This window comes from Rhamphochromis sp. 'chilingali' (genome assembly GCF_963969265.1).
Source record: "Rhamphochromis sp. 'chilingali' genome assembly, chromosome: 3".
NCBI lineage: Eukaryota > Metazoa > Chordata > Actinopteri > Cichliformes > Cichlidae > Rhamphochromis > Rhamphochromis sp. 'chilingali'.
In genome coordinates, this window is record NC_137931.1 from 44,908,340 (window position 1) to 44,931,960 (window position 23,621).

Here is a 23,621-nt window from a genome sequence, read left to right on the forward strand (position 1 = left end):
ACAAGTGCAAACTATTACTTACTAGATTAAAAGCTCCCACTCCCAGTTTCACGCCACCCTCAAAATGCCCATGGTTGTCACCATGAGTGTATCCGGAGGACTGCAGGACTGTGTGAAGCTCTCTGAGGGGGTTAAGATATAAGCAAATTAAGGGGAATAAGCTGCGATGAAGTCCTGATGGAAGAATAAAAGGTCTTCCAGGAAACAGGGATGGAAACATGGATATCCTGGAGATACTCACTTGTAAGTCTGGTAGCTGTTCCTCACTTTGATTCCTCCTTTGATAAAACTGATCATGTTTTCATCCTGAGCACGAATGAGTTTAAAAACACAAAACAGAAAATGAGTGATGGTGGCAAACACATCAGTAGCACTGGCTGCTGTAAGCCTCCTGACCTGAAGGAAGGTGAGCGCTGCCCTCTGGAGGAGACACTCGGCGTAACAAACTTCAGCATGGAGCTCCTCTGAAGTGAAATCGATTGTACCAGTTATTGTCAATCAAACACGGGCTCCAGCATAATGACCAAACACACACATACACATGCAGAGGTACTACTTTAACATGGAGCAAACATTTAAACACTTACAAAGTCTAAACATTTTAATTATTTAGAATAATTTAATGATCATCTAATAACTTCAATCAATCAATCAATCAGTCTTTATTTATAAAGCACTTTTCATACAAAAAATGTAGCACAAAGTGCTTTACATAGTTAAAAGCAGCCCACCCCACCCTCCAACTCACTCCCCACACTCTCATTGACATAAATGATGTGAATACACACATATTTCCCCCACCCCACCCCACACCCCCACACACACACACACACACGCACACTTAAAGAGTAAAATTGGGCTGGGTTCGCATGAGCCAAGTGAGGAAACACTATAACAGGGAGCCGTCTGCACCGAGAGCCGGTCACAGACCGCAGCCTCCAGCCCGGGCACACAGCAGGAGGGAGGCAAAGGAGCCCCCCAGCCAGGCTGAGAGGACCCCCAGAGCCCCAGCAGCCACGGTCGATCACAGCCCCGGTGCAGAGAGTGCCCTCCGAGGAAACACTGGAGATATGACACAATAGGCTATATACAGGGTAAAATGATAAAATAAATAAGAACAGGATACAATATAAATATAAATATAAATATAAATATAAATATAAATATAAATATAAATATAAATAGAGTAAGAAGATTAAAAAATGAATAAGAATAAAATCAATAAATATTAGGTAAAGCCTAAATTAATAATAGAATAACAGGATAGAATAAATAAGCATAAAATAAATAAACATTAAATAAAAGCTAAATTAAAAAGGTGGGTCTTGAGCCTGTTCTTAAAAACATGTACGTTCTCTGCGGCCCTGAGCTCCTCCGGCAGGCTGTTCCACAGACGAGGACCATACCACTGAAAAGCTGCCTCTCCGTGAGTATGTGTCCTGACTTTAGGGACAATCAAAAGGCCAGTACCAGAGGACCTCAGGGTCCGCGAGGGTTCGTATGGTAAAAGCAGATCTGAGAGATAAGAAGGCCCAAGACCATTAAGACATTTAAAAACCAATAAAAGAACTTTAAAATCGATCCTGAAACACACGGGGAGCCAGTGCAGCGATTCTAAAACCGGTGTAATGTGGGCCCGCCCTCTGGTCTTCGTCAGCACACGAGCTGCAGAGTTTTGCAAAAGTTGTAAAGTTGAAATATTCTTCTTAGGAAGACCAGAGAGCAGGGCCTTACAGTAATCAATGCGACTGGTAATAAAAGCATGCATCAGCATCTCCGTGTTGGCCCGAGAGAGAATAGGGCGGACTCTGGCTATAATTTTTAGATGATAAAATCCAATTTTAGTTACATGTTTAATATGTGGGATAAAACCAAGCTCAGAGTCAAAAATAACACCCAGGTTTTTCACTTGTAGCGAAGGACATAGTGAAAATGCCTCTAATTTAGACAAGAGTTTCTCTCTCTGAGCCTCGGGACCGACAATTAAAACTTCAGTTTTGTCCTGGTTAAGCTGTAAAAAGTTTTCTGCCATCCAAGATCGTATATCTAAGATACAGTTAAAAAGGGCATCCATTGGTCTGGTGTCATCAGGAGACACAGAGATGTACAGCTGCGTGTCATCAGCGTAACTGTGGAAGTTCACTCCATGCCTCCTGATGACACTGCCGAGAGGGAGCATATACAAATTAAAAAGTACAGGGCCTAGAACCGACCCTTGAGGCACACCACATGTCATTTTATGGATCTTAGAGGAGCATGTATCCATACTCACCATAAAAGTTCTGTCTGAGAGACAGGAAGTGAACCAGTTGATAAAGCACCAGAGAGGCCCACCATGTGTTTCAGTCTGTTTAAAAGAACAGCGTGGTCTACTGTATCAAAGGCTGCGCTTAGATCCAGTAGCACCAGGACTGAGAGCTTTTGGGAGTCCCAGTTACATCTAAGATCATTTAAAACCTTTAGGAGAGCAGTCTCTGTGCTGTGGTTCACCCTAAATCCAGACTGGAATATCTCCAGGATCTGTCTATCATTTAGAAAATCATTAATCTGAGTAAAAACAAGTTTTTCTAAGATTTTACTTAAAAATGGTAAGTTGGATACAGGTCTGTAGTTATTAAAATCATTACAATCCAAATTGCTCTTCTTCAGAAGGGGCCTCACCACCGCCGTTTTAAAGGCAGCAGGGAAGACACCCAACTGAAGAGAGCAGTTCATCATGTATAAAAGCTCAGCCTCAAAAAATCCATAAAGTGTTTTAAAGAGTGAAGAAGGGATTGGATCTAAAAGACATGTGGTGGGTCTCACTGTGGAGAAAACCTTCTGAAAGTTCTCAGCATTAACCAGGACAAAGCTGTCCAGTGTCTCCTCAGGTACAATCGAGCCCTCAGATGTGTTTACAAACATATGGCGATTAGATAAAATATCAGATCTGATGCCGCTGACGTTTCCCCTGAAGTGGTCTGCAAACTGCTCACAGAGCGAGTCTGTGGGCTTCTTTGGGAGCTGTTAAAATCAGGGTTAAATAAATGATCTATGGTGGAAAAGAGGACCTTGGGATTATTTTTGTTATTACTGATTATTTTGGTGAAGTATGAATTTCTTGACTTCCTTAATGTATTATTGTACATTTTAAGTTGCTCGGAAAATATTTGATGGTTGATAGCATTTTTATTTTTCCTCCATCTCCTTTCTGCTGCCCTGCAGTTTCTTTTGAGTGTTTTGACTTCTTCGTTTCTCCAGGGTGATGCATGTTTTACGTTAATCTTTTTGGTGGTGAGTGGAGCAACGGAGTCAAGGCTTTTCTTCAGTTTGCTGTTGAAATGATTAAAAATCAAATCGCAGGGTGCAGGTAAAATCACAGGGGGGCATTCGTCTAAAACCCTGGTAAAATTTGCAGCCACTTCAGAGGTTAGATAATTTATGCTAAAGTTATTAAAACCTCAACTATTAAACTGGACTAAAAGAAATACAAGCAGGTTCCTCTTTTTAGGGAAAACTCGAGCATATTCTCAGACTAACATCTGTTTCCTTGGTTTGTTTTTAGGAATAACACACAGACTCATTTGTATGCATGACTGTACCGACCTTCTGTGAAGTTTTTTGAAAAGGAAGACTTCTTGCGTTGCCTGATGGAGAAACACAAAACGACATCACCCAATTTTCTAATCAGTTTAAAACACACACACACACACACACACACACACACACACACACACACAATCCTACCTTATGTCGCAATGCCCTGCATTTCCCCTCCTATCATGTTTCCTTTCAGATACGTGACTCAGCCTTATTCATCTAAACACAGGATGCTGAGACGCTGCACGATGAGGTTGCTAAAAGAAAAAGGGCTGAGTGTGCGGTAAGTTTCCTATGAGCAGTCAGAGTGTTTACACAGAGAAACTGCAGCTCTGACGTCAGATTGGCCGAAATAAGCGTGTGTTTATAAGATGACTAATCATATGTGGTGCCCTAAGAAAAGCCTCTGCGATGGATTCTCACAGAGGCTTCAGTAATATTGTTTTTACTGAGCTGGAAGAGTCTCAGGATGTTACTACCGAAACTAGAGCTCATTAAGCTGTTCAATTTTGGGTTGAGACAAAATAAACTTCCGCAGCTGACTTGGCTAAAGAGGAACTAACAAAAAAAGAGACCCTGTCATTGTTAGTCAGCTGGTTATTATTTTATCAGCTAACTGACAAAGTCTCACCTCTGGCAGATAGCCTGTGCCTCCTTCATGGTGTTCCCTGCAACTAGGATGTGTTGAGGATCGAAGGTCATCATGGCCTGCATTTCTAGAATGGTGGCGTAGGTCAGAGCGTGGTACATGCTGTCTTTGTTTCTGTAAAACAAGCAAACAGAAAATTTCTGTTGTGATGCACAGGACGAAAAATATTAAATATTGCATTGTTTTACAATATTTTACAGAACAACACATTAACATTTAGTTGCTTTAGATTTAGAATAATAAAACTCGACATCCTGGTTACATAAAGATTAAATCAAAAATATTTCTCATTCTGCAAAAACTTTTTTTAAATGATTGAAGACATAAAATATTAATAAGCAGTCATCTGACAGAACAACAGTGTGGCCACTAAATGACGAATACCTGCTGACAAGAGACGGGAGATACTGAACAGTGTCTGTTGGCTTTCACGGTGACAAGGACACCGAAGTACTTGGAGCGTGTACCACGTGCACTTTCCCCACATAAATACCGAAATACTTGTTCAACTTGTTAATAAAGCTTCCTGGTCCTGATCTAAACAGTTAAGCAGCTACTAATTAATCAAAACAAGTTAAAGATATACAACATATGTTTGTGCTATTAATAAGGAGTCCCACTGAAGTTATAGCGGACGGTTTAAACAGCCGTATGTATCCTGGGATTAACACATTTTCAAGCATGTCTGTTTGTTGGATCATATATTAAGTGACATTAAGTCAGAGGTGTGCAGGCAGGAATGCTGTCAGTCCGCATGGCCAACATTTCGCTGCTCTTCATCGCCAGATTAACTCATGTGACCAGCCTCTGGGATGTTACTCTGACCTCAGACCAGCTCACAATAAACAGATTTTTCACCCCATGAAAACTAGGCCAGCAAACATTAATCATGCTCTACTTCATGTTTCCTAATACAGCTATATCTATATATGTGCACACAAACTGGAAATAAAAGGCAAACGGAGATAAATGTGACATCATCCATGTGACTTTTTGCCTGTCATGAAAGAAAACTGCAGAATTAAGTAGAGACGTTTGTAAATTAACTAACTACAAACCTTCAACTGTTTGCTTAAATGAATCCAATCAGCTTTAACTCAGTAAACAAACACCAAACAAGCTCAGTAGCAACCTGGAAACAGAGAAGGCGCAGACTGAGAAGCAGGGAGATTTGCCTGGGTTACATTTCCATGGCGTCAGGCTCGTTTATGTGAGACAGCAAGTGAAACTCAGGCTGGGAAACCTTTTAAGATGGAGTGTGATTTAAATTTAGTCACATGGCAGCAAAATATCTGTCAGATCTCAGTGATGAAAAGGTCGTAGCACCTCTGATGGCAGTAAAGCTGGGTCTCCAACATATTTTCACCACGTAGTTCCATAATGAAAGGGAGGAGCTGCTTTGAGATTCGCACAAACACGTGTGCACCGACACACACTTTGCATTCAGTTGAAGACGATGGAAGCAGCAATGGTAGTTCTGATGAAATCCAAACATTTTCAGTGATTTCTGTGGAAATTTGTCACAGAAGCTTGTAGCTGATTCCTAAAATAACTCCTTGTCTGAATTAACCCTGATAATTTAACCCAAAGAAGACAACAGTACAGGCTACAGAGAAACAACAGCGCAGGTGTATCGAACACCATCCATGCAAACATCTGCCTCTCAAAATGAAAAAACACTTGACTGGTTACCGTGTGGAGCCATTACTCACGTTTCTATATTTTGCAAGGAAAATAGAAAAATATTTCTGTTCTTTTCAAGGACACACCACAGGCCACCTGAGCTATTCATTTCCATATATGGAAATACAGTATATAGGACAAAAACAGAGCTTGAGCAATTCTAATGAGTTTGAAAGTCAATATTTGGTATGACCTACATCCTTCACCACATGCTGAACTCTCTTAGGTAGCTGTAATTTCTGAAAGTAATATTCGGGAATAGTTCTTCAGCTCTTCTTTGAATGTTGGCTGTTTTTGTGTTGTTCTCTGTCAAGATGATCCCAGACTGCTTCAGTGATGTTGAAGTCCGGGCTCTGAGGAGTGTGGTTGGGCGACCGGACGAATATATCGACGATAGGCTGAGCCCATTGTCGATGGTCAAGGGCGATTTATTTATTTATTTGCCCATGAGTACGTTTGCTAATAATGATGGAGCTAATAGAAGCAGCCAACATTAAAAAAATAATAATAATAGCGCTGTTTTAACAGCACCCTCTTTCATCTGCAAGCAAATGCCCCCTCCTCAGAGATCACCCAAATGCTTGTTGATGCAGCTGCAGAAGCTGGTGATAGCCTAGCATACTCAGCCGGATGGTGGACACGTGCATGCTCATGCAAGTCAGTGGTGTTTAAGTACTTTGCTCGCACTACACGTCTGCACAAGTGTTTACATCAGGTTTACCTGTTTCATCTGGTTTAAAGCCAAAGAAATCCAAAATTGGGGACTTTATATTTTTTTAGTGCTGTCAGCGTTAACGCGCCGTCATCACGACTAATAATAAACCCATCTGGAGCGCAGACGGAGTCAAAATCCCTGAAATGTGTGTGTCAACGCATTTCGGGTAGTTTGTCCGAAGTTTGTTCATTCTGTGCTCCAGGAGGGCATCAAAAATCGCGTTAATCGTGACGACCGCGTTAACGCCGCGTTAACGCTGACAGCCCTAATTTTGGGGGGAAATTAGTTCGTCCATGCTTGGACTTCTTCTGTATTGTAAACGTGCTAATCAGTCCGTGCATGATTACATTGCTCCGCCCATCAAAAAGCCTGCGCATGCGTGAAAATATCGCCCATCGTCGATTATTGGACTGACTATTGCCGGTTGGAAAATTTTTGCATATCGCCCAACCCTACTGGGGAGGCCAATCCATGACTGTGTTTTCCTATCCAGGTATGCTCCTTCTGCACTTGTAGAGTGTTTGGGATCCCTGTCATGCTGAACAATGAAGCAGTTGTCAATCAGATGCTTTCTAGATGGTGGCTCAAAATCCCATGGCAGTTTTCTGTGTTGGTGATTCTCTCAGTGGTGAGATACCCAACATGAGTGGCTGAAATGTTGCCCCAAACCATGAAAGAGCCTCCACCAAGTTTTACAGGTAGGTGTAGACACTCAGTACTGTCCCTCTCTCCTGATCTCCTCTGTACATATTGAACCAAACCAAAAACTTCACACTTTGATTCATCGATCTGTATGACCTGTTGCCATTAATTTTCACTCCAGTTTTTAAAAAAAGATTTTCTCCTTGTTTCCTTCCTCAAGGTTGGCTTCTTGAAGGCCATCAGTCCACTGAGAACATTTGTATTGATGCTGAAGGGCCAGATGGATCTGAAAGTCATGTCCTTTTTCCATCTGCAGTACATAGTGTTTATGCCTTTATGCCACTTCTTTTATCATCCTCCACTTGTCCACTTTCCTCAAATTTTAGCTAATAGCCATTTGGTAATCCCCCTTTTGTTCCAAAAATATTATTTCCTGCCTGTCAAACTGTGTTATCTTTGGCATTTTTAATAGATTCAACTAAAGAAATGGGAATAAATTATGTATTTTTTATGACAAGCTTCTAGCAACAAAGTGCCTGAAGATATAATTCAAAGTTAGTTCTTTGCTAAGTTGTCTGACATGTGTAGACACAACACTGGTTCATCGGTTGACTTGAATGATTCATAGGTCTGAAACAAAAAAGAAAACATTTCTCTGAAGGTGCCCCGGTATAAGGATTGGACTGAAAAGGAGTGAAAACGCTGCCAAGTCCTTCGTAATACCCCGAGAACTATTGCTCAAGACCACAAAATGAAAAGAAAGGCTGGCTCATTGGAAACGAATGCAAAGAAATGAGGCTTGACTCAAGGATTCTGACTTCTAATCATAAACTACAAAACATGAGGACCTGTGACCTGAATCCCAGCTAAACCACAACACAGCATCTAAAATTAAAGGAATAAACAAATCAGTGATCCAGTAAGATTTTCAGGACAATCGGACGCTTGAATATCTCCACAGACCTGCAATAAGTTAACCAGCTACACGATGTACTTCCTGTGAGAACCTCCGTTCGGTTTCTGCTACTCCTCAGCTGCTATGGTTCGTTTGGCTTGGTGTCTAGCCTCTTCCTCTTCTGCTTCATCTCGCCCTCCAGCTGTCAGTCCACTTATGGTTTTATGTTTTTATCTGGATCCACTGCTTTTATACCAGTTTATTTATCACTGCTTTCATTGACTGTTCCACTGCCTCCTGATATGACGCACATTTTCAGTAATTTGACATGTAGTTTGTGGTTTTTCTATCACCTTTAATGGCCATTGTATTTCTCGTAAAGTAAATCAAGTTTCCAGTTTTACAACGGCTTTCAGTTAATGAGTGAAGCATAAATCTACTGTCTCCTGTGCTGAGCTGTCCACCTGCACAAACAGTGCTTAAACAGAGTATTGGTCCATGCTTGCTAACAGCGCACTAATTCCATGTGTCCGTAATAACCGACCCCGTCATAAATAACTGTGGCGGAGGACTTTAACGCACGAGTCTCGCTCAAGACCAAAGTTATCCAAAAGATTCAGGGTGATTGGCGATATGGTGACCGTGACTGTAAGGCACTGACTAAAGTCTCTACAAACACAATATTGTTCCACAGTCAGATTTCCAATTAATATGCACTTTGTATAAACGAGGTCTTGCTCCCAATGCATCCTGGGACGACCTCCAACTACCTGTGACCATAAACACGAACGTAGGGGTAAATGTAGCAGACACAAGATTGACTAAATAGAAACTGTGTCCACATATGTGTGTGTCCTTGCCCCACATGGCCGCGTCAGACTACAGCTAACAGGTGGAGGAAAACAAAGCAAATCCTGCCTGCAAGCAAAGGTGTGAGATCTAAAAGTCTGAAACTAATACTAACGTGTCTGATCAGCAGTTCAAGGCCGAGCAAGTGGAAGAACACAAAAGCTGCGGGATGCAAAGATTCACAGGCTCTACAACACATGATAACTCCAGAAAACATCCCCGCTGATGTGTCCAGGTGCATTAAAATGATATACAGCATGCTGAAAGCCCAACAGCTGTCATTTCCTCTCATAAAAGCTTTTTCTGAGGAGAAAATGAGGTTGTGGGTGTTATTGGGTTGTGTACAAAGCAAACAAAATATTAAAAAATCAGTTTAATTGCAGTTCTGCATGTAAATGGAATAGAGCCGGCTGCACAGGGAGAAACCTGTGAGGCAGAAATCAGGACACCAACAGGAGTGTGAGGTTTTAGATTTATCCACATCGTCAGCACGGGTAGAATATTTCCCAAATCCAAGTTTAAATAACAAACACCAGGAAAGACGGATCAAAAAATAATAATGTAAAAAACAAAGAGTGTGAGTTCATTCACGCTTAATGTCGTCACACACATGTCTCTCAGCAACAACACCACACACCGGTTTACTGTTTCAAAACTACAAACACAGTCAGGGCTAAAAGGAAGCTATTGTTTGATGCTGGGCAGCACTGGAAAGAAGAAACTGGGCTGAGGAGCGGCCCACAGTCCCAGAGGACGGATCAAAGCAGCGGCACGATAAAGGTGCTGATAACACGCAGTGGACACAGAGTAACACGATGACTCTGTGTTGGAGTACAAACCTGGAGGTGGCGTTTCTACGTGCAGCGTTATGTTAATGTAACTTAAAGCAGCACATGGTTCACATAACCTGTTCATGTAAACACAGCGGAAACTGCAATTACAGTTTATTGGCTTTAATGTATCTTGTCTATTAAGACTTTGACACCTTATTTCTTATATCTATTATAGTTTTAATTCTCTATTTTATCTTATTTAACTTTAGATTCAATTTACTTGCCCACTGTGGGTCCCTGCAATGCGGTGTTTGTCCTGTACTTAACAAAGAACCGACAAGAAGCTTGACTTTAACTGCACTGCAGTACGATGGTTCCAGCTGTCACTGATTCAGGACTCAAAAACATCATCTTACAGACTTTATTTTCCAAGCATGTTATGGGCCCGACAGAGCCTGCTGTGATTTGTCCCAGTTGCTGTGTCATGTTGTCTCTCCAGCTTCAGGTGGCGCACTTTTATACAGCCAACTCTTCTCAGCAACTGGGTCAGAGCACAGAGGACAGCTCCAGACTCAGGCAGCATTTCTGGTTTTATATGTTGTGTAGGGCTGCCACAAACGATTATTTTGATAGTCGACTAGTCACCGATTATTTTTGTGATTAGTCGACTAATCAGATCATCATCCATTGGAGGTACAGCGTACAGCTTATTGCACCAGCAGCATCTGGTCTTATATAACTATCATTAGCTTACAGCTTGAAGTGTTTGTGCTAACTAAAAATAAAGACAAGATGGTAGTTTATTAATTTTTAATGAAATTTGCAGATTGTTTCGGTGAAGTTTAATAAACTCCTTGCTTTCTAAACTATAACAGGACACCGGAGTATATTCTCCAGCATCTCACACTTCTGATAATCAGCTGTCTGCTTGACAGTTTTAGCTGTGCAAAAACTATAACTTTAATCTCAGCCAAACCGATTTACTCAGGAACAAATAAAATACTAAAGAAAGCCAAACAATAACATTTTTAAGTTATCTAAGTGACTTATATATATGTTTAACCTGACTAGCGAAAGACGGCGGTGGGTTTGAAAACGATTTGCCGGGAGTCCGGTGTTCTCACGGCTCTAGTTAGCCTTGCCCCCGCCTAGCTAACGAGCTAGTGGGTAGCAGACGTCTCCGAAAACGTCGGAGCGCTTTTGAAAATACGTGGTGTCTTGATAAACTGAGCAGATATTTGAGGTTTACACAGCTACATTCTCGCCTGAAAATATGTTAAATGTTTATTTTGTGACCCAGAAAGAATAATAAGAGTAAAGTTAAAACTAACTAGCTGCCGCCATTGTTGACAGCTGCGCTATGAATTCTGGGACACAGCTTCTTCTTCTTCTTCTTCTTCTTCGGGGTTTAATGGCAGCTGGCATCCTTGTACATGCAGTGCTGCCATCTTCTGTTTCAGTCCGTTATTACACTCTTAAATCCTACTACTCATTCCTGCGTCCTTTGTGATCTTACAAAGCTTCAAACGATGCGTCGACTATTAAATTAGTCGTCGACGATTTTAATAGTCGACATAATCGTGACTAGTCGACTAATCATGGCAGCCCTAATGTTGTGGCTGCCGAATGTGGGACCTCTGTGGTGCTTTGGGTGATTTAGCCTTTTTAACTTATTATTTTTACCTGATCAACTTCAGAGTTTTAATATGTTTCTCTTTTGATGGTGATTGTGGTCTGTCCATCTCTTTTAGTTAAACTGTTCGAAGAAACCTTCGCTTTATTTGCCTCCTTGTCTCCTTTTTCAAACGCGACACTTTTTGTTGTTTCCCCACATAATTGGACCTTCATGGAAACATCACAACACATTAAAAAGCTCCTTCTAATTGTGCAGCCATCTTCAAAGGCTGAATAGTGAATTTATCTTCAATATCTAAGTGTCCTCTTAATTAGAGAAACTGTACTGATCCTGCCACTGGGAAGAATTTAAAGCAGTGAGTGCTCTGAAAGCTCAAAACAAATAAAGCACAGCTTCTTAATTCTTAAACTTTTATTGGACATTTAATTCAATCTAATTCATTTAGAGACGGCTTCAGATTTTAACGTGAAAAACGTAACAGCAATCAAGGCAGCATGTAAAAAAAAGTGATCATCATCAGAACATTTTCAGAAAACTGGGTGACAAAGCTAAAAGTTCCAGGTCCTGACACGTCCACAGTGAGAGACACAAACTACTAACAGAGACCTGCAACATTAGGGGACGACTGTCTAAAAGTCCTCCAAGTCACCAAAGATCCAAGAAAAACATTCAAGGAACTGCAGCAGGGTTAAAATAGAAGAGCAGTGAGGTGAAATCACCGCAGATCTAAAAAACGATTAGGAATCCTCTGAATGATCCCTTAACTCACATTTATGACCTTCATATCTTTTGATAAGTTCTTGGACGCTCATGAAAAAACATGGTCAAAGTTTCAAATAATGAGGCAAAAGCTCAGATTTTGGACTGCTGTCAGTCTGAACAGAAGCTCCGCCCACCTGCTGTTCAAACCCTCTGTTTGAGAGGGGGAGCCAATCAGCAGACAGTTGTCTTAAGGGAAGAGGAACTAAAACTAAACTTGTTTCAGACAGAGGCCCAATATCAGATAAATAAGAATTATTTTGAACCGTGAAAGTTACTGAGAACACTCGAAAGGTCAAAGGCCGGCGAGAACAGCACCCGTAGCAGGTCGTTACGCAGGTGGTGCTCCTACCTGCATCTGAGCCGCGCCTGCGCCTCCTCAAAGTCGTTTCTGAGGAACAGATCCAGGGCGGCCATACAGTCCTCGAGAGCCAGCGTCAGGTCTGACCGCGAGCAGCTGCAGAAACAAAACAAACAGCAAATCTGGATGAAAACATGCTGAAAATACATCATCGTCCAAACACAAGGACGTAGCTGTGATCAAAGTGTACACAAAACAAGCCTGTGTCATATAAGGCAACCCTAAAAAGTGTTTGTGTCTTTGACTGGCCCCAAGAATAAAAACACAATCTAAAAAACATTTTGTCCTGAATCGTAACATATTCATAAGTTATTAAATTCTCTGCACTCGAGACAGAAACCAGAAAATGAACACAGAGCGAGCCAGACGAGCAAACCGGCTGGAGGGAGCGCTTGTGGCGGGGCGTGGCCTGCGGTGCCGTGCAGAGGAGGCGGACGCACCTGCACGGCACCCCAGGCCACGCCCCGCCACAGTGCTGTTTGCTGTTACTGATTCTGCTATTTGAAATTACAGACATAATCATACATTTAGACAAGGACAAGCTCCGGGAGCAGTTTCTGAATCTTTTATTAAAGATAAAGAACAGATGCGCTTCGTGGCTTAAAAAAGATCACGTCACCTTGTATTCGTCACGTGACGGGCGTGTGTACGCCCTGGAGTCGTCCATCTTTGATTTGACCCGCTGTAGCCATGAAACTTTAAACGTATGTTTCACTTGTTAAACTCGGGGAGAAAACAGCAGCCAGAATGTGAAAAACTCGTTAATGACGGGCAGATTAAACAGAGAGAAGCTAAGCTGATGGAAATTCTAAAAAACATTAAGCTGATTCGTTAACTTTGCTTGGATTGTTGCTTGTTTGCTGTGTAATTACTTTTTATTACATTTACTGGATTTTGGACTAAATGACGTCAATCCCTGCCATGAAATATACACAACTTTTTATTTTTTTTTACATTAAGTATTAGTTAATTAGCTTAATGTAATACTTTCGAAGGGTTTTCAGGAGAAAAGCATCTTCTGTCTAAAAAACAAATTATGACAGAACTTGTGGAACGATGCTCTCAGGTTCGACCAAAATGCAGATGTTTCACCAAAACGCACAGCACCGCCTTTGGCAAAAAGCACCCACAGCACATGGGTGAAGGGGAGAGGATTGGGGCTTGTTTTGCAGCCACGGGACCCTGGCACCTTGAGTAAAATCTAAAAACGCTTGAATAAAAAATTATTCAAGAGTCAAATGTGAAGTCAACTGTCTGAGAGCTAAAGCTTGGTCAAAACAGAGTCATTCAACAGACAGAGATCCCAAGCAGAGCAGCAAATCTGCAACAGAATAACTGGGGGGGAAAATCAAGGTGCTGCACTGGGCCAAAGTCCAGACCTCTCCCTCATTAAAATGCTGTGGTGGGAGTTTAGGAGAGCTGGGTAAAAATGAATGCATGAGAGAGGCTAATACATTTAGACAGGAAATGATGCTATAAGCATTTCTACAAGTTGGGGTGTTCTTAGATAAATGAATAAATCACAACCTGGTCTGAACAAGATTTTTTTTATTATATCCTGATACGTACAAACTTCAAATTCAAAGAGGGTGTACTCCATTTTTACGAAGCTAGAAGCCACTATTGCGTGAAATGACCTCACTGTCTACTCTCTCCCGTATTTTGTGCTTTGTCTTGATTGTGGTTTCTTGTGTCTTTCTGTGGTCTTGATTTCCCCCCTCGGCCCCTTCCAGTCTGGACAGATGGCTGCCCTCCCAGAAGGTTTTTTATGTAGAAAAAGGCGAGTTTCTTTCTTGGATCACTGTCTTTTTCTCTAAAACACCGTTAGCTCTTTACCTTACAACATAACGTCCCTGAGGGCAACTATCATTCCCATTTAAGTGCAGGAACACACTCTGTCAGTATTACCCGCTCAGCCCATGTCAGCATTAGACAGCTGCAGAGGAATAAAAGAGTCCAACTGAGCACTGAGGAAACGCAGCTACAGCTAACGTGTCTGACACATTCCTGTCCATTAGAAACACAAAGAAGCCATAAACTCACTTCATACATACACATATCACCAGCAGCATGATAGAAAGAAGCACACATACTGGTGCAGCTCTGCTAATGACATGCGGGTGACTGCTGTGTTCACCATATGACTGGCAGGCAGCAGTTTCCTGCTAACAGAAACCTCCTCTCACTGGTGCACATACTGGTCCGTCTCTGTGCAAAACTCAGGTGACTTTTAGAAATGCTCTTTGTTGTCAGCAACAATACACACACACACACACACACACACACACACACACACACACACACACACACACACACTGACAAAATAATGCAACCGAAGCTATAAACAGCATTATATAAACATTAGCAATTAGCATACAATGATTAACTTATTTTACCATTGGCTATTTTCTAATTTAGTGTCCACAGATGATACTTTAATATGAAGATCAATAATAAAATCCAAGAGCAGCACATTGTGCGCACATTTATGTTGTTAATCCTGCAGAGTCACATGTCTTCCACCAGTGGCCACTGAGTGAATCCAACCAGTCCAACCAGAGCTGTTGGTACAGTCCATACCGGTTTTCTGTACGAGTAAAGGTGCAGCGACTACAGAGTATTCAACCCCGTAAGCCACAGAGTCAATATTCTCACCTGCAAAAATCCCCAGATGTAGGCAGGAACAGATGAAAACACTGAAATACAATAAACCTGCAGCTCACTAATCCAGAGTGAAAACTGGAAACTCAAATACTGACAGAGTGCTTGTGCATTAAAGAGAGAATAACACACATATTACACTGACACAGTGACGCTGACTGTACTTAACCTGATCTAAGAGTTATGAAGTGCAACATTAATTTTAGTCACAGTAATACCCTGTGACCTCTCGGTCAAAGTCCCACCTTTAAAATATAACCGGGGCCCAGTTCAGAGTTTAAATGACAGGCCTACAGAAGAATTAAGAAATGCTAATACTTACACCAAATGTATAGCTTTGCCAAACATTTATTGTAACCTTACCCTAAATCTTTACTCGAGGCATGTTTAGTTATTATTTTAGATTTTAGAAAGTTGCTTTATATTGTAAGGTAAAGACACTACAATACAAGACAGAAAACCCAACAATTAGACAGTATCCTATGAGCAAGCACTTGGTGACAGTAGGATGGAAAAACTCCTTTATGACAGGACCTTGTAGTACCATATCACCCTATTAGAGCACTTCGCTCTCGCTCTGCAGGCCTACTTGTTGTTCCTAGAGTATTTAAAAGTAGAATGGGAGGCAGAGCCTTCAGTTTTCAGGCCCCTCTTCTGTGGAACCAGCTTCCAGTTTGGATTCAGGAGACAGACACTATCTCTACTTTCAAGATTAGGCTTCAAACTTTCCTTTTTGCTAAAGCATATAGTTAGGGCTGGACCAGGTGACCCTGAATCCTCCCTTAGTTATGCTGCAATAGATGTAGGCTGCCGGGGGATTCCCATGATGCACTGAGTTTTTCCTTTCCAGTCACCTTTCTCACTCACTATGTGTTAACAGACCTCTCTGCATTGAATCATATCTGTTATTAACCTCTGTCTCTCTTCCACAGCATGTCTTTATCCTGTCTTCCTTCTCTCACCCCAACCGGTCGCAGCAGTTGGCCCCGCCCCTCCCTGAGCCTGGTTCTGCCGGAGGTTTCTTCCTGTTAAAAGGGAGTTTTTCCTTCCCACTGTTGCCAAAGTGCTGCTCATAGGGGGTCATATGATTGTTGGGTTTTTCTCTGTATCTATGAAGCGCCTTGAGGCGACTTTTGTTGTGATTTGGCGCTATATAAATAAAATTGAATTGAATTGAATTGAAAAAACTCCAGCACTTCCAGGTTGAGGGAGGGGGGGGGGGCCATCTGCCACGACCGGTCAGGAGGGTGAGGGGTAAGGGAGGAGAAAAGGGAGAGCATAGGGAGACGGGACAAAATACTGACTATAGAAAATTTAATAGCATCCAGAAATGGAAAGATACAAGCATCACGGGATGCAGCCTGAGCCGACTGCAGCATAACTACAGGGATGGTTCAGAGTCACCTGATCCAGCCCCAACTATAAGCCTTAGTAACAAAGAAAGTTTTAAACTTAAATTAGTGGAGTCAAATTACCTGTTAGACCCAGGCCACAATGATACTGAGGTAGATAAGGAATCGTTAAAAACTGCAGTGTGTCAGCAGTATTAAACAGACGCCTTACGCAGCAGGTTTGTGTGCATGTTACATAAAAGAGGGCTGATTTTAATAATAAACCACATTTTTTGTGTTACTGGATTCCTGCTATTCAGATTTTTTAGATAAAGGCTGAAACCTGTGTCTGCAAAGCTGAGGACAGCAAAGCATCAGTGGATATATCATTTCCTTATAGGTGGAAACCGACTCAACTGGTACCGGCTGACTGGAAAACAAGATTTTGGCACCTTGAACGCAATCTGAGAAGAACAAAAATAAAGGAAATGGACTGTGTGAAGGAAAGAAAAGGCAGAAAGAGGAGAGTGTGCGAGGTTCAGGCTGTGCATACCACGCATCGTCCAAATAATTTAATTAGGTTCAAGTCAGCAAGTCTCAAATTCTGCATTGATTTCTCCAGAGAGCAAATTACACAATGATGATCATTATCAGGCAAAGGCGCGCACACACACACACACACACACACACACACACACACACACACACACACACACACACACACACACACACACACACACAGAGCCACTATTCATACACACTCACACACCACTGCATGTGCTGATGCAAACCAATAAGTGCACACATGCACCCACACAACCACGCACACACACACACACACACACACACACACACACACACACACACACACACACACACACACACACACACACACAGCCACTATTCATACACACTCACACACCACTGCATGTGCTGATGCAAACCAATAAGTGCACACATGCACCCACACAACCACGCACACACCCTTTCCTGGAGTGACAAAGCATTAGTTTTATCAACTGTGTGACACAGAGCTTTCAGCATATCAGACAGGCTGGTATAACATGTTCAAAGGCCTTGTTACGGGAAACAAAAGAAGCGAGCAGCTCCGACAATAAATCGAGCGAGTTTGTCCACATGCCTGAGAGACAGGAGTGGAAAACAAACGTCACATGAGAATGGAAACACGGCAGGAAAAGTCACATTCGCAGAGCATCTCACACTCTCACGACTGCATGAGAAACACACGTCATCCCAACATGAGCGCATCTTACCCGTTCGACAGAGTCTCTTCCTCCCCTGACATTTTCATCTGGCAAAGTGTGTGTGTGTGTGTCCGGAAGAGACGCAGAGAAAGCGACTAAAGTAAGAGAGAGAAAATAGCAGAAGTGGCTGTGAGCCCGGGGCCTTTCCAGCAGTGCAGTGCGATGCTGTGTGTCTCTTTCTGTAGCAGCAGAAACAGCAGAAGGTTAGGCAGAGAGAGAGCGTGAGAGAGAGAGGTAGGGATGAATGAATGAGAGAGAAAACGAGGGAGGAATGAGAGGTAGGACGCAACAGCAGCCCTTAATAAGACTGGGATGACTATCACACATGGAGAGAAAGCCTGGCCCACCTCGTCTGATCATCACCCTCATGCTCCACACTGCAGTCTCCGCTCTGATTGGTTAATGCAAAATCAGGCGCATGGCTGAAATGCCCACTTTCACAGTCAGGGGATTTTTCTGTGTAGTGAGGATACTTCCAAAAACTAAACCCTGGAGGAGCAATGTGCTAAAAGCAGAAGTGTTCATAGTCACGAAGCCATTTTTCATCATAAAAAGACACAAACGCTTTCCGCCACTGTAGGTGGGAAAGAAATGTGGCTTTCTGAGGCGCAGCTGGTCAGGGCTGCTGCAGAGGCTGCTCACTGCAGCGGGCAGACGGTCCAGGAATAGACGTCGATGCAGCGCAGCGGCTCCAAAATGTAGACGCACGAGAAATAATGTGAAATCATGAATGGAGAACGGGGGCAGTGCCAGGACTTGAGCTGTATATCACTGCGAACAGCCCATTGCCAGTCATCCATTAGATGTGAGTGAGTGTGAATGGGTGAGAGAGCGACATAAACACATGTCGGCTGTAGTGTCTCGACCCGCATCTTTAATAAGCAGTTAAAACTACTAAACAAGCAGCAGTAATCAGAGCTGTCAGGCTTTTTGTTTTACATTAAAGTCGAGGAGTTTAATCCCAGTTAGCTGTGCGGATTTACTTTTTTGTCTTAAATACTGAAACTACAAACAAGTCTGTGTCATAACATGATACCTCAGCACTGCATACTCTCTTTGGACCACTTTTGTTAAGCACCGCCTCCTTTTTCTTTCATCCCACTGGCTATGAAGCCGTGCTCAGATAATGCATTCACCAGTCAGCCACCGTGACCTTTGTGTAGTGTTTCCTGCATAATCGTGGGTGTTGTTCCCAGAGGAATCATGGGTAAACGGTGGGTTCGCCGTGACCACGCTTGAGCAAATATACTTGATGAGTTTCCACCTGTGGCGCTGCACGCGAAGCCGAGGCTGACAGTCTTTGTTTCATGCATGACCCCAGTGTGTGCTCGGGTGTGTGGCATGCCAGATACTGTCAGTTTTTAATCTGCAACAGTGTGTTTGCTCTGAAACACCAAGATGCTAAATACATCATGTTTACTGTCACATTAGAAATGATGCAAAAGCAGCAAAATCTCACATCTGACCAGCTAAACCAAGGAGCAGCACTTCTACACTCAAGCTTTATTAAAGTAAATGTATTTTTAGTGAAACAGTTTTATTAGACAGCTAAGCGTTCATGCCACACGATCATATAACATATGCTAATTTGCTGTTTTTGCTTCCCTTCAAAGGTCTTACGGCGCAATCACAGCATGTTTATGAAGCCACGTCTTTGCCCACTAATGAACCTTTAGAAGTTAAACCACCACTCAGCCTGCATTGTTATATAGAAATTGCTTCCGTCCCAGAGGTGGAATGTAAAATACCCATAGCACCTATGTTTGCGTACATGATTATATTTTTATATTTAAATACTTTTTTTCCTGGTGCCAGGTTTTTAATGAGATTACTATGAGATGTAATAGAAATAGTCCTGATTCCTGGTTATTACTACAAACACATCTCTACTACTAACTGGTTTTGCCTCAAAGGCATAACTGTTCCCACATATTTAGCCCAGTTTCTGGCCCGTTATTATCCAGTTACATATACTTCAGTGTGTTTAGTCATGCATAACCACTGGTAGCAGATAATGTATTAATTAGTTCAGTAATTAAGTGTTACTAACTTGCTATTGCCATGCTCATGTTTCCACTAAAATACCCGACTATTACCATGTTATTACCGAGTTTAATAGAAAGGGCCACCAGGTTAAATAAAGTATTCTTTATTCTCACTGATGATTTACTGAATTATTGCCATCAAATTACTGACAAAACAAATCCGATATAAAAATTCATCTGCATCAGTTTGTTCCTCAACGCTGGAGGAAAATACTGACCGTCAATGAGTCAGAATTACCTGTTTTCAGATACTATAACAGCCACACATATTATTCCTCTCTCCAAAGTTTAACTGTGAACTTTAAAGCAACCGAGCTCCACAGAGATCAAGAGACAGCATAAAGCTTACAGTCATGTGACCGCGCTAAGGGCTTCGTACATATTACTGTTTTTGCTCCCATGAAAGCACAATCGCGAGAACAAAGCTCTCTCAGTGTCCGACGCAGAAACAAGAGGGGGAAAAAAATCGATCTTTATAGAGAGTAGTAAAAAGAAAAGCCTAATTGTTGCTTTCATCTCTCGTGTTTGCTGTGAGGACATCAGAGGGTCATGGGTTTAAATTGAAGATAATTAGATTCTCATTGCCCTCCTCATGGTGCAAAAACACTCCTGCTCACTGCACAACTTGCAAAAACACATTCGTTTACAAAGTTTTGGTTTTTCACTTTGATCAGCCAAACAGGTCATGACATATTTAGCAGGTAGTGGGTTCCTATTGGACACATCTATGCACCTGTCACATGACTGAGGAGTCCAGGCTGTCGCACACGGATGTGAATTTCAGTTCACATCGATGTGCGATGTCTCCGGGGTTTTTGAGGACCTGGTTTGGCAAAATTGAAGATTTCAGAGCTCACAGACATGTGATATAAAACAAATTAGAAGCAAATCAAATGTTTAAAGCTTTTACATACAAACAAATGTTCATTTATCAGCACAACTTAACACGTCTTCAATTAAAAACAGCAGATGTTCGCTGAAATAAAACCTTTTAAAAATATTTATAAAACTCAAACTAGCTGCCAGTATTTTATAAATATCTAAAAGCGTCCTTTCACTTTATTACGTGCTTCTGATCTTATCAGACAGACACACATTTCTTCTCCAGGCTCTGAACGCTCATCATAGTTTGAATAAGCGATGCTTTCACGGTCACACTCAGGCATAACTAAAGTGCTGAGAGATGATGTTATTCTCAGGTTCCCTCTGTCTGAATTATTGATATCACAAGCAGGAGAAGCTGCCCGTGAACTCCTGACGACTTTGTTACCTCAACATGTGCATCTTTGTGTCTCGATGAAACCAAACATTTCTGTAATCTAAGCCTCGGTTTTCGTGTATGATCTGAGAGAGCTCACAGGCCAGTCTTACCCATTCGATGGATCTGTTGACTCCAGACCATCTTTGTCGTCCGGTATCTGTAACCTGAAACACGGGAACAGAATCGGGCTGTTTTAGAGAAAGGAGAGCAATCTCGAGGGATGAAAACCAGCTGAAAGACAAGCTGTTGTTTGAGGAACACGATCGTGAGAGAGAGAAATATGGACACCGATACATGAGGACACTCCCAGGCCACAATGACTCGCTGATTTCTACAGATATGAACTTGATGACTTTCAGGGAAACCTGTGTGAGACTGGGCTGATGTGGGAGCAAATATTTAAACTTGTTAAATTACATTTGTGAACTTAAAGAAACTTACTTGAAGTCTGTGATGATGGAGTCCAGCTCTGGACTGTTTACATCTGACAACCTGAGATGAGAAATGCAGATGAGTCTGAGCGTAACCGCCTGCCAGAGTTGAACTTATTGTTATGCTGTAATCAGAGCCACGATTAGCAGCGGCTTTATGTTTTCTTTGTTCCTCACAGTACGAAAACATGACGTGCGCAGTGTCACCGTACCGGCTCGGGGAGTCCGGGCTGTCAGGTACGTCTTGTGGATTCATTGCATCCCTGTGAACAGGTCAAAGGTCAGCTTGGGAAAAAAAACCCCACAAGACTGAATCTCATTAAGGTAAGAGGAGGATGTTAGCTGGGAACGTCTGAGGAAAGAAGGGCTGTAGCGAGAACGTGAAGTCTAACTTTTGAAATACTCGATACTATTCCAGCATATGACCGAGTATTTTCTTCTTGTCAGCGTCCCAGCACGTTTTTAAATATGCTGCGGGCATCAAATTCATAATGAGAATTGTTAAATAAAACTGACACCATCGATATTCAAACATATATAAAATATATGTAAATAATGTGGAACGCATTCTGATTTACCTACACTTTACATACAGCCTGAAGTAGGCTGCTAATCAATATAAACATCATACAATCAACAGATGTCCTGAAAAAAACTAAAGTTGTTTGTTTTGGAGTGAAATCGCTAAAATCGTCTGTTCTAGTTAGAACTTTATTTACACATGAATGTGTAACAAAACACAAGAGAGACCCAGCTAAGTGTTGGGCCCCCTCAGAACATCACAAACTACATGGATCATGATGATGGATCATATCAGTGGCTAAACACACATAAGTGTTACATTATTAGACTTTTCTCCCTTTTTGAAACAAAACAAAGTATCAGATCCACTTCCCTCTTTGAGCCTCAAACAGCTGCAAAGTACCTGAAATGACCAGGTCAAAGGGAAAGGCAGCTTGAAACCTTGCAAGTATTATAATGGGACACTGGATAATAAACATTCAGTGCGAGTTATCTCTGGGAAAATAAGCCAAACATGGGGCAGTAACATAAAACTGGACTGTTTACATCAGCCTGTTAAATCTGACTTTCACTAACAGTAAAAAGCTCGCGTGGTCCTGACTGACACATCATGAGCGTCAGGTTGACTAACAGGATGCAGAACACAGACTGACACACGTATAATAATAAGAGAGAAGGAACAGACACCAAACATCTCAGGAGGTTTCTTCCGCCTCTTCCTTTATTAACTACAGAGACTCAAACACACACCGGTGGTTTGCGTGGTTTATTAAAGGGTCCTGGAAATCTCGTGTTCACAGGCTCCAGTGTGTGCTAAACAACAATCTCAGCGCGATGACACGATAACCTCAGGCCAGCGCAGTCACATGACGCCTTAGGTTTAAAAAAAAAGTGCGATTAAATCCCAGCAGCCGGCCTGACTTCGGAGACAGACAAGCACGGACACGGCCAACCAAGACGCGCCGATCTCCGGGAGCTTTTTTCTTCCACTCACCTTTTGCTGTCATGTTTCTTCACGCTTCGCTTCCAGCTGTTCATGAAACTCATTCCACAGCGCGGGAGGACCAGCGGCGACCGGAGAGGTTTACACAGCGGCTCACACTCACGTCACACGGGAGCGAGTGGAAGGGAAAGCGGCTGCTGCGGCTGCTGCTGCGCGTCTTCCTCCTTCCTGACGTGGAAAGGTGCGCTGCTCATCAACGCAATAATGACTTTTATTTAAATGCACAGGAATGCAGCCGCTCGCCCCGCGGTCCTAAAGCCGTCCTTGTTAGAACGACGCTACAAACAAGGAAGTAAACACAGGCGATAATAATATTCATAAATATGATCTTAAATGCCCAAAATACTAAAAGATATATATTTTTACAAAAAAATATATTTAAGCAAATAATGTTTATTTATTTTTTATTAAAATAATTTTGCTTAAAATGGATAAATGTTACATAGATTTTCTATAAAATTACAGAATTGCTTTGTATAATTTGTTTTAATTACCTAATTAATTTATTTTTATTTATTTGCCCAGCGTGTTTACAGAAATACTTGAAAGGTGACAAAAATG

The 23,621-nt window shown here is 42.0% G+C and overlaps 1 protein-coding gene across 4 annotated transcripts in view; it reads right to left on the reverse strand.

Moving 5' to 3' along the window:
• Positions 1-23,258, reverse strand: part of ttc39a (tetratricopeptide repeat domain 39A) — a 31,787-nt gene extending 8,529 nt beyond the window's left edge. The window contains exons 1-10 of one of the 4 annotated variants that reach the window (XM_080877161.1): positions 23,052-23,258; positions 21,748-21,798; positions 21,546-21,596; positions 21,215-21,268; positions 12,533-12,637; positions 4,211-4,342; positions 3,586-3,626; positions 397-464; positions 242-306; positions 23-122 (exon numbers count right to left, since the gene is read on the reverse strand). In XM_080877161.1, coding sequence (XP_080733287.1) covers positions 23-122; positions 242-306; positions 397-464; positions 3,586-3,626; positions 4,211-4,342; positions 12,533-12,637; positions 21,215-21,268; positions 21,546-21,596; positions 21,748-21,798; positions 23,052-23,104 — 720 coding nt within the window. In that variant the 5' untranslated portion in view covers positions 23,105-23,258. Of the gene's footprint in view, positions 1-22; positions 123-241; positions 307-396; positions 465-3,585; positions 3,627-4,210; positions 4,343-4,612; positions 4,739-5,286; positions 5,426-12,532; positions 12,638-17,807; positions 19,283-21,214; positions 21,269-21,545; positions 21,597-21,747; positions 21,799-23,051 lie in introns of those variants that run through there. The other 3 variants (XM_080877162.1, XM_080877164.1, XM_080877163.1) reach the window with 3 other exon arrangements.
• Positions 23,259-23,621: the final 363 nt, after the last annotated feature.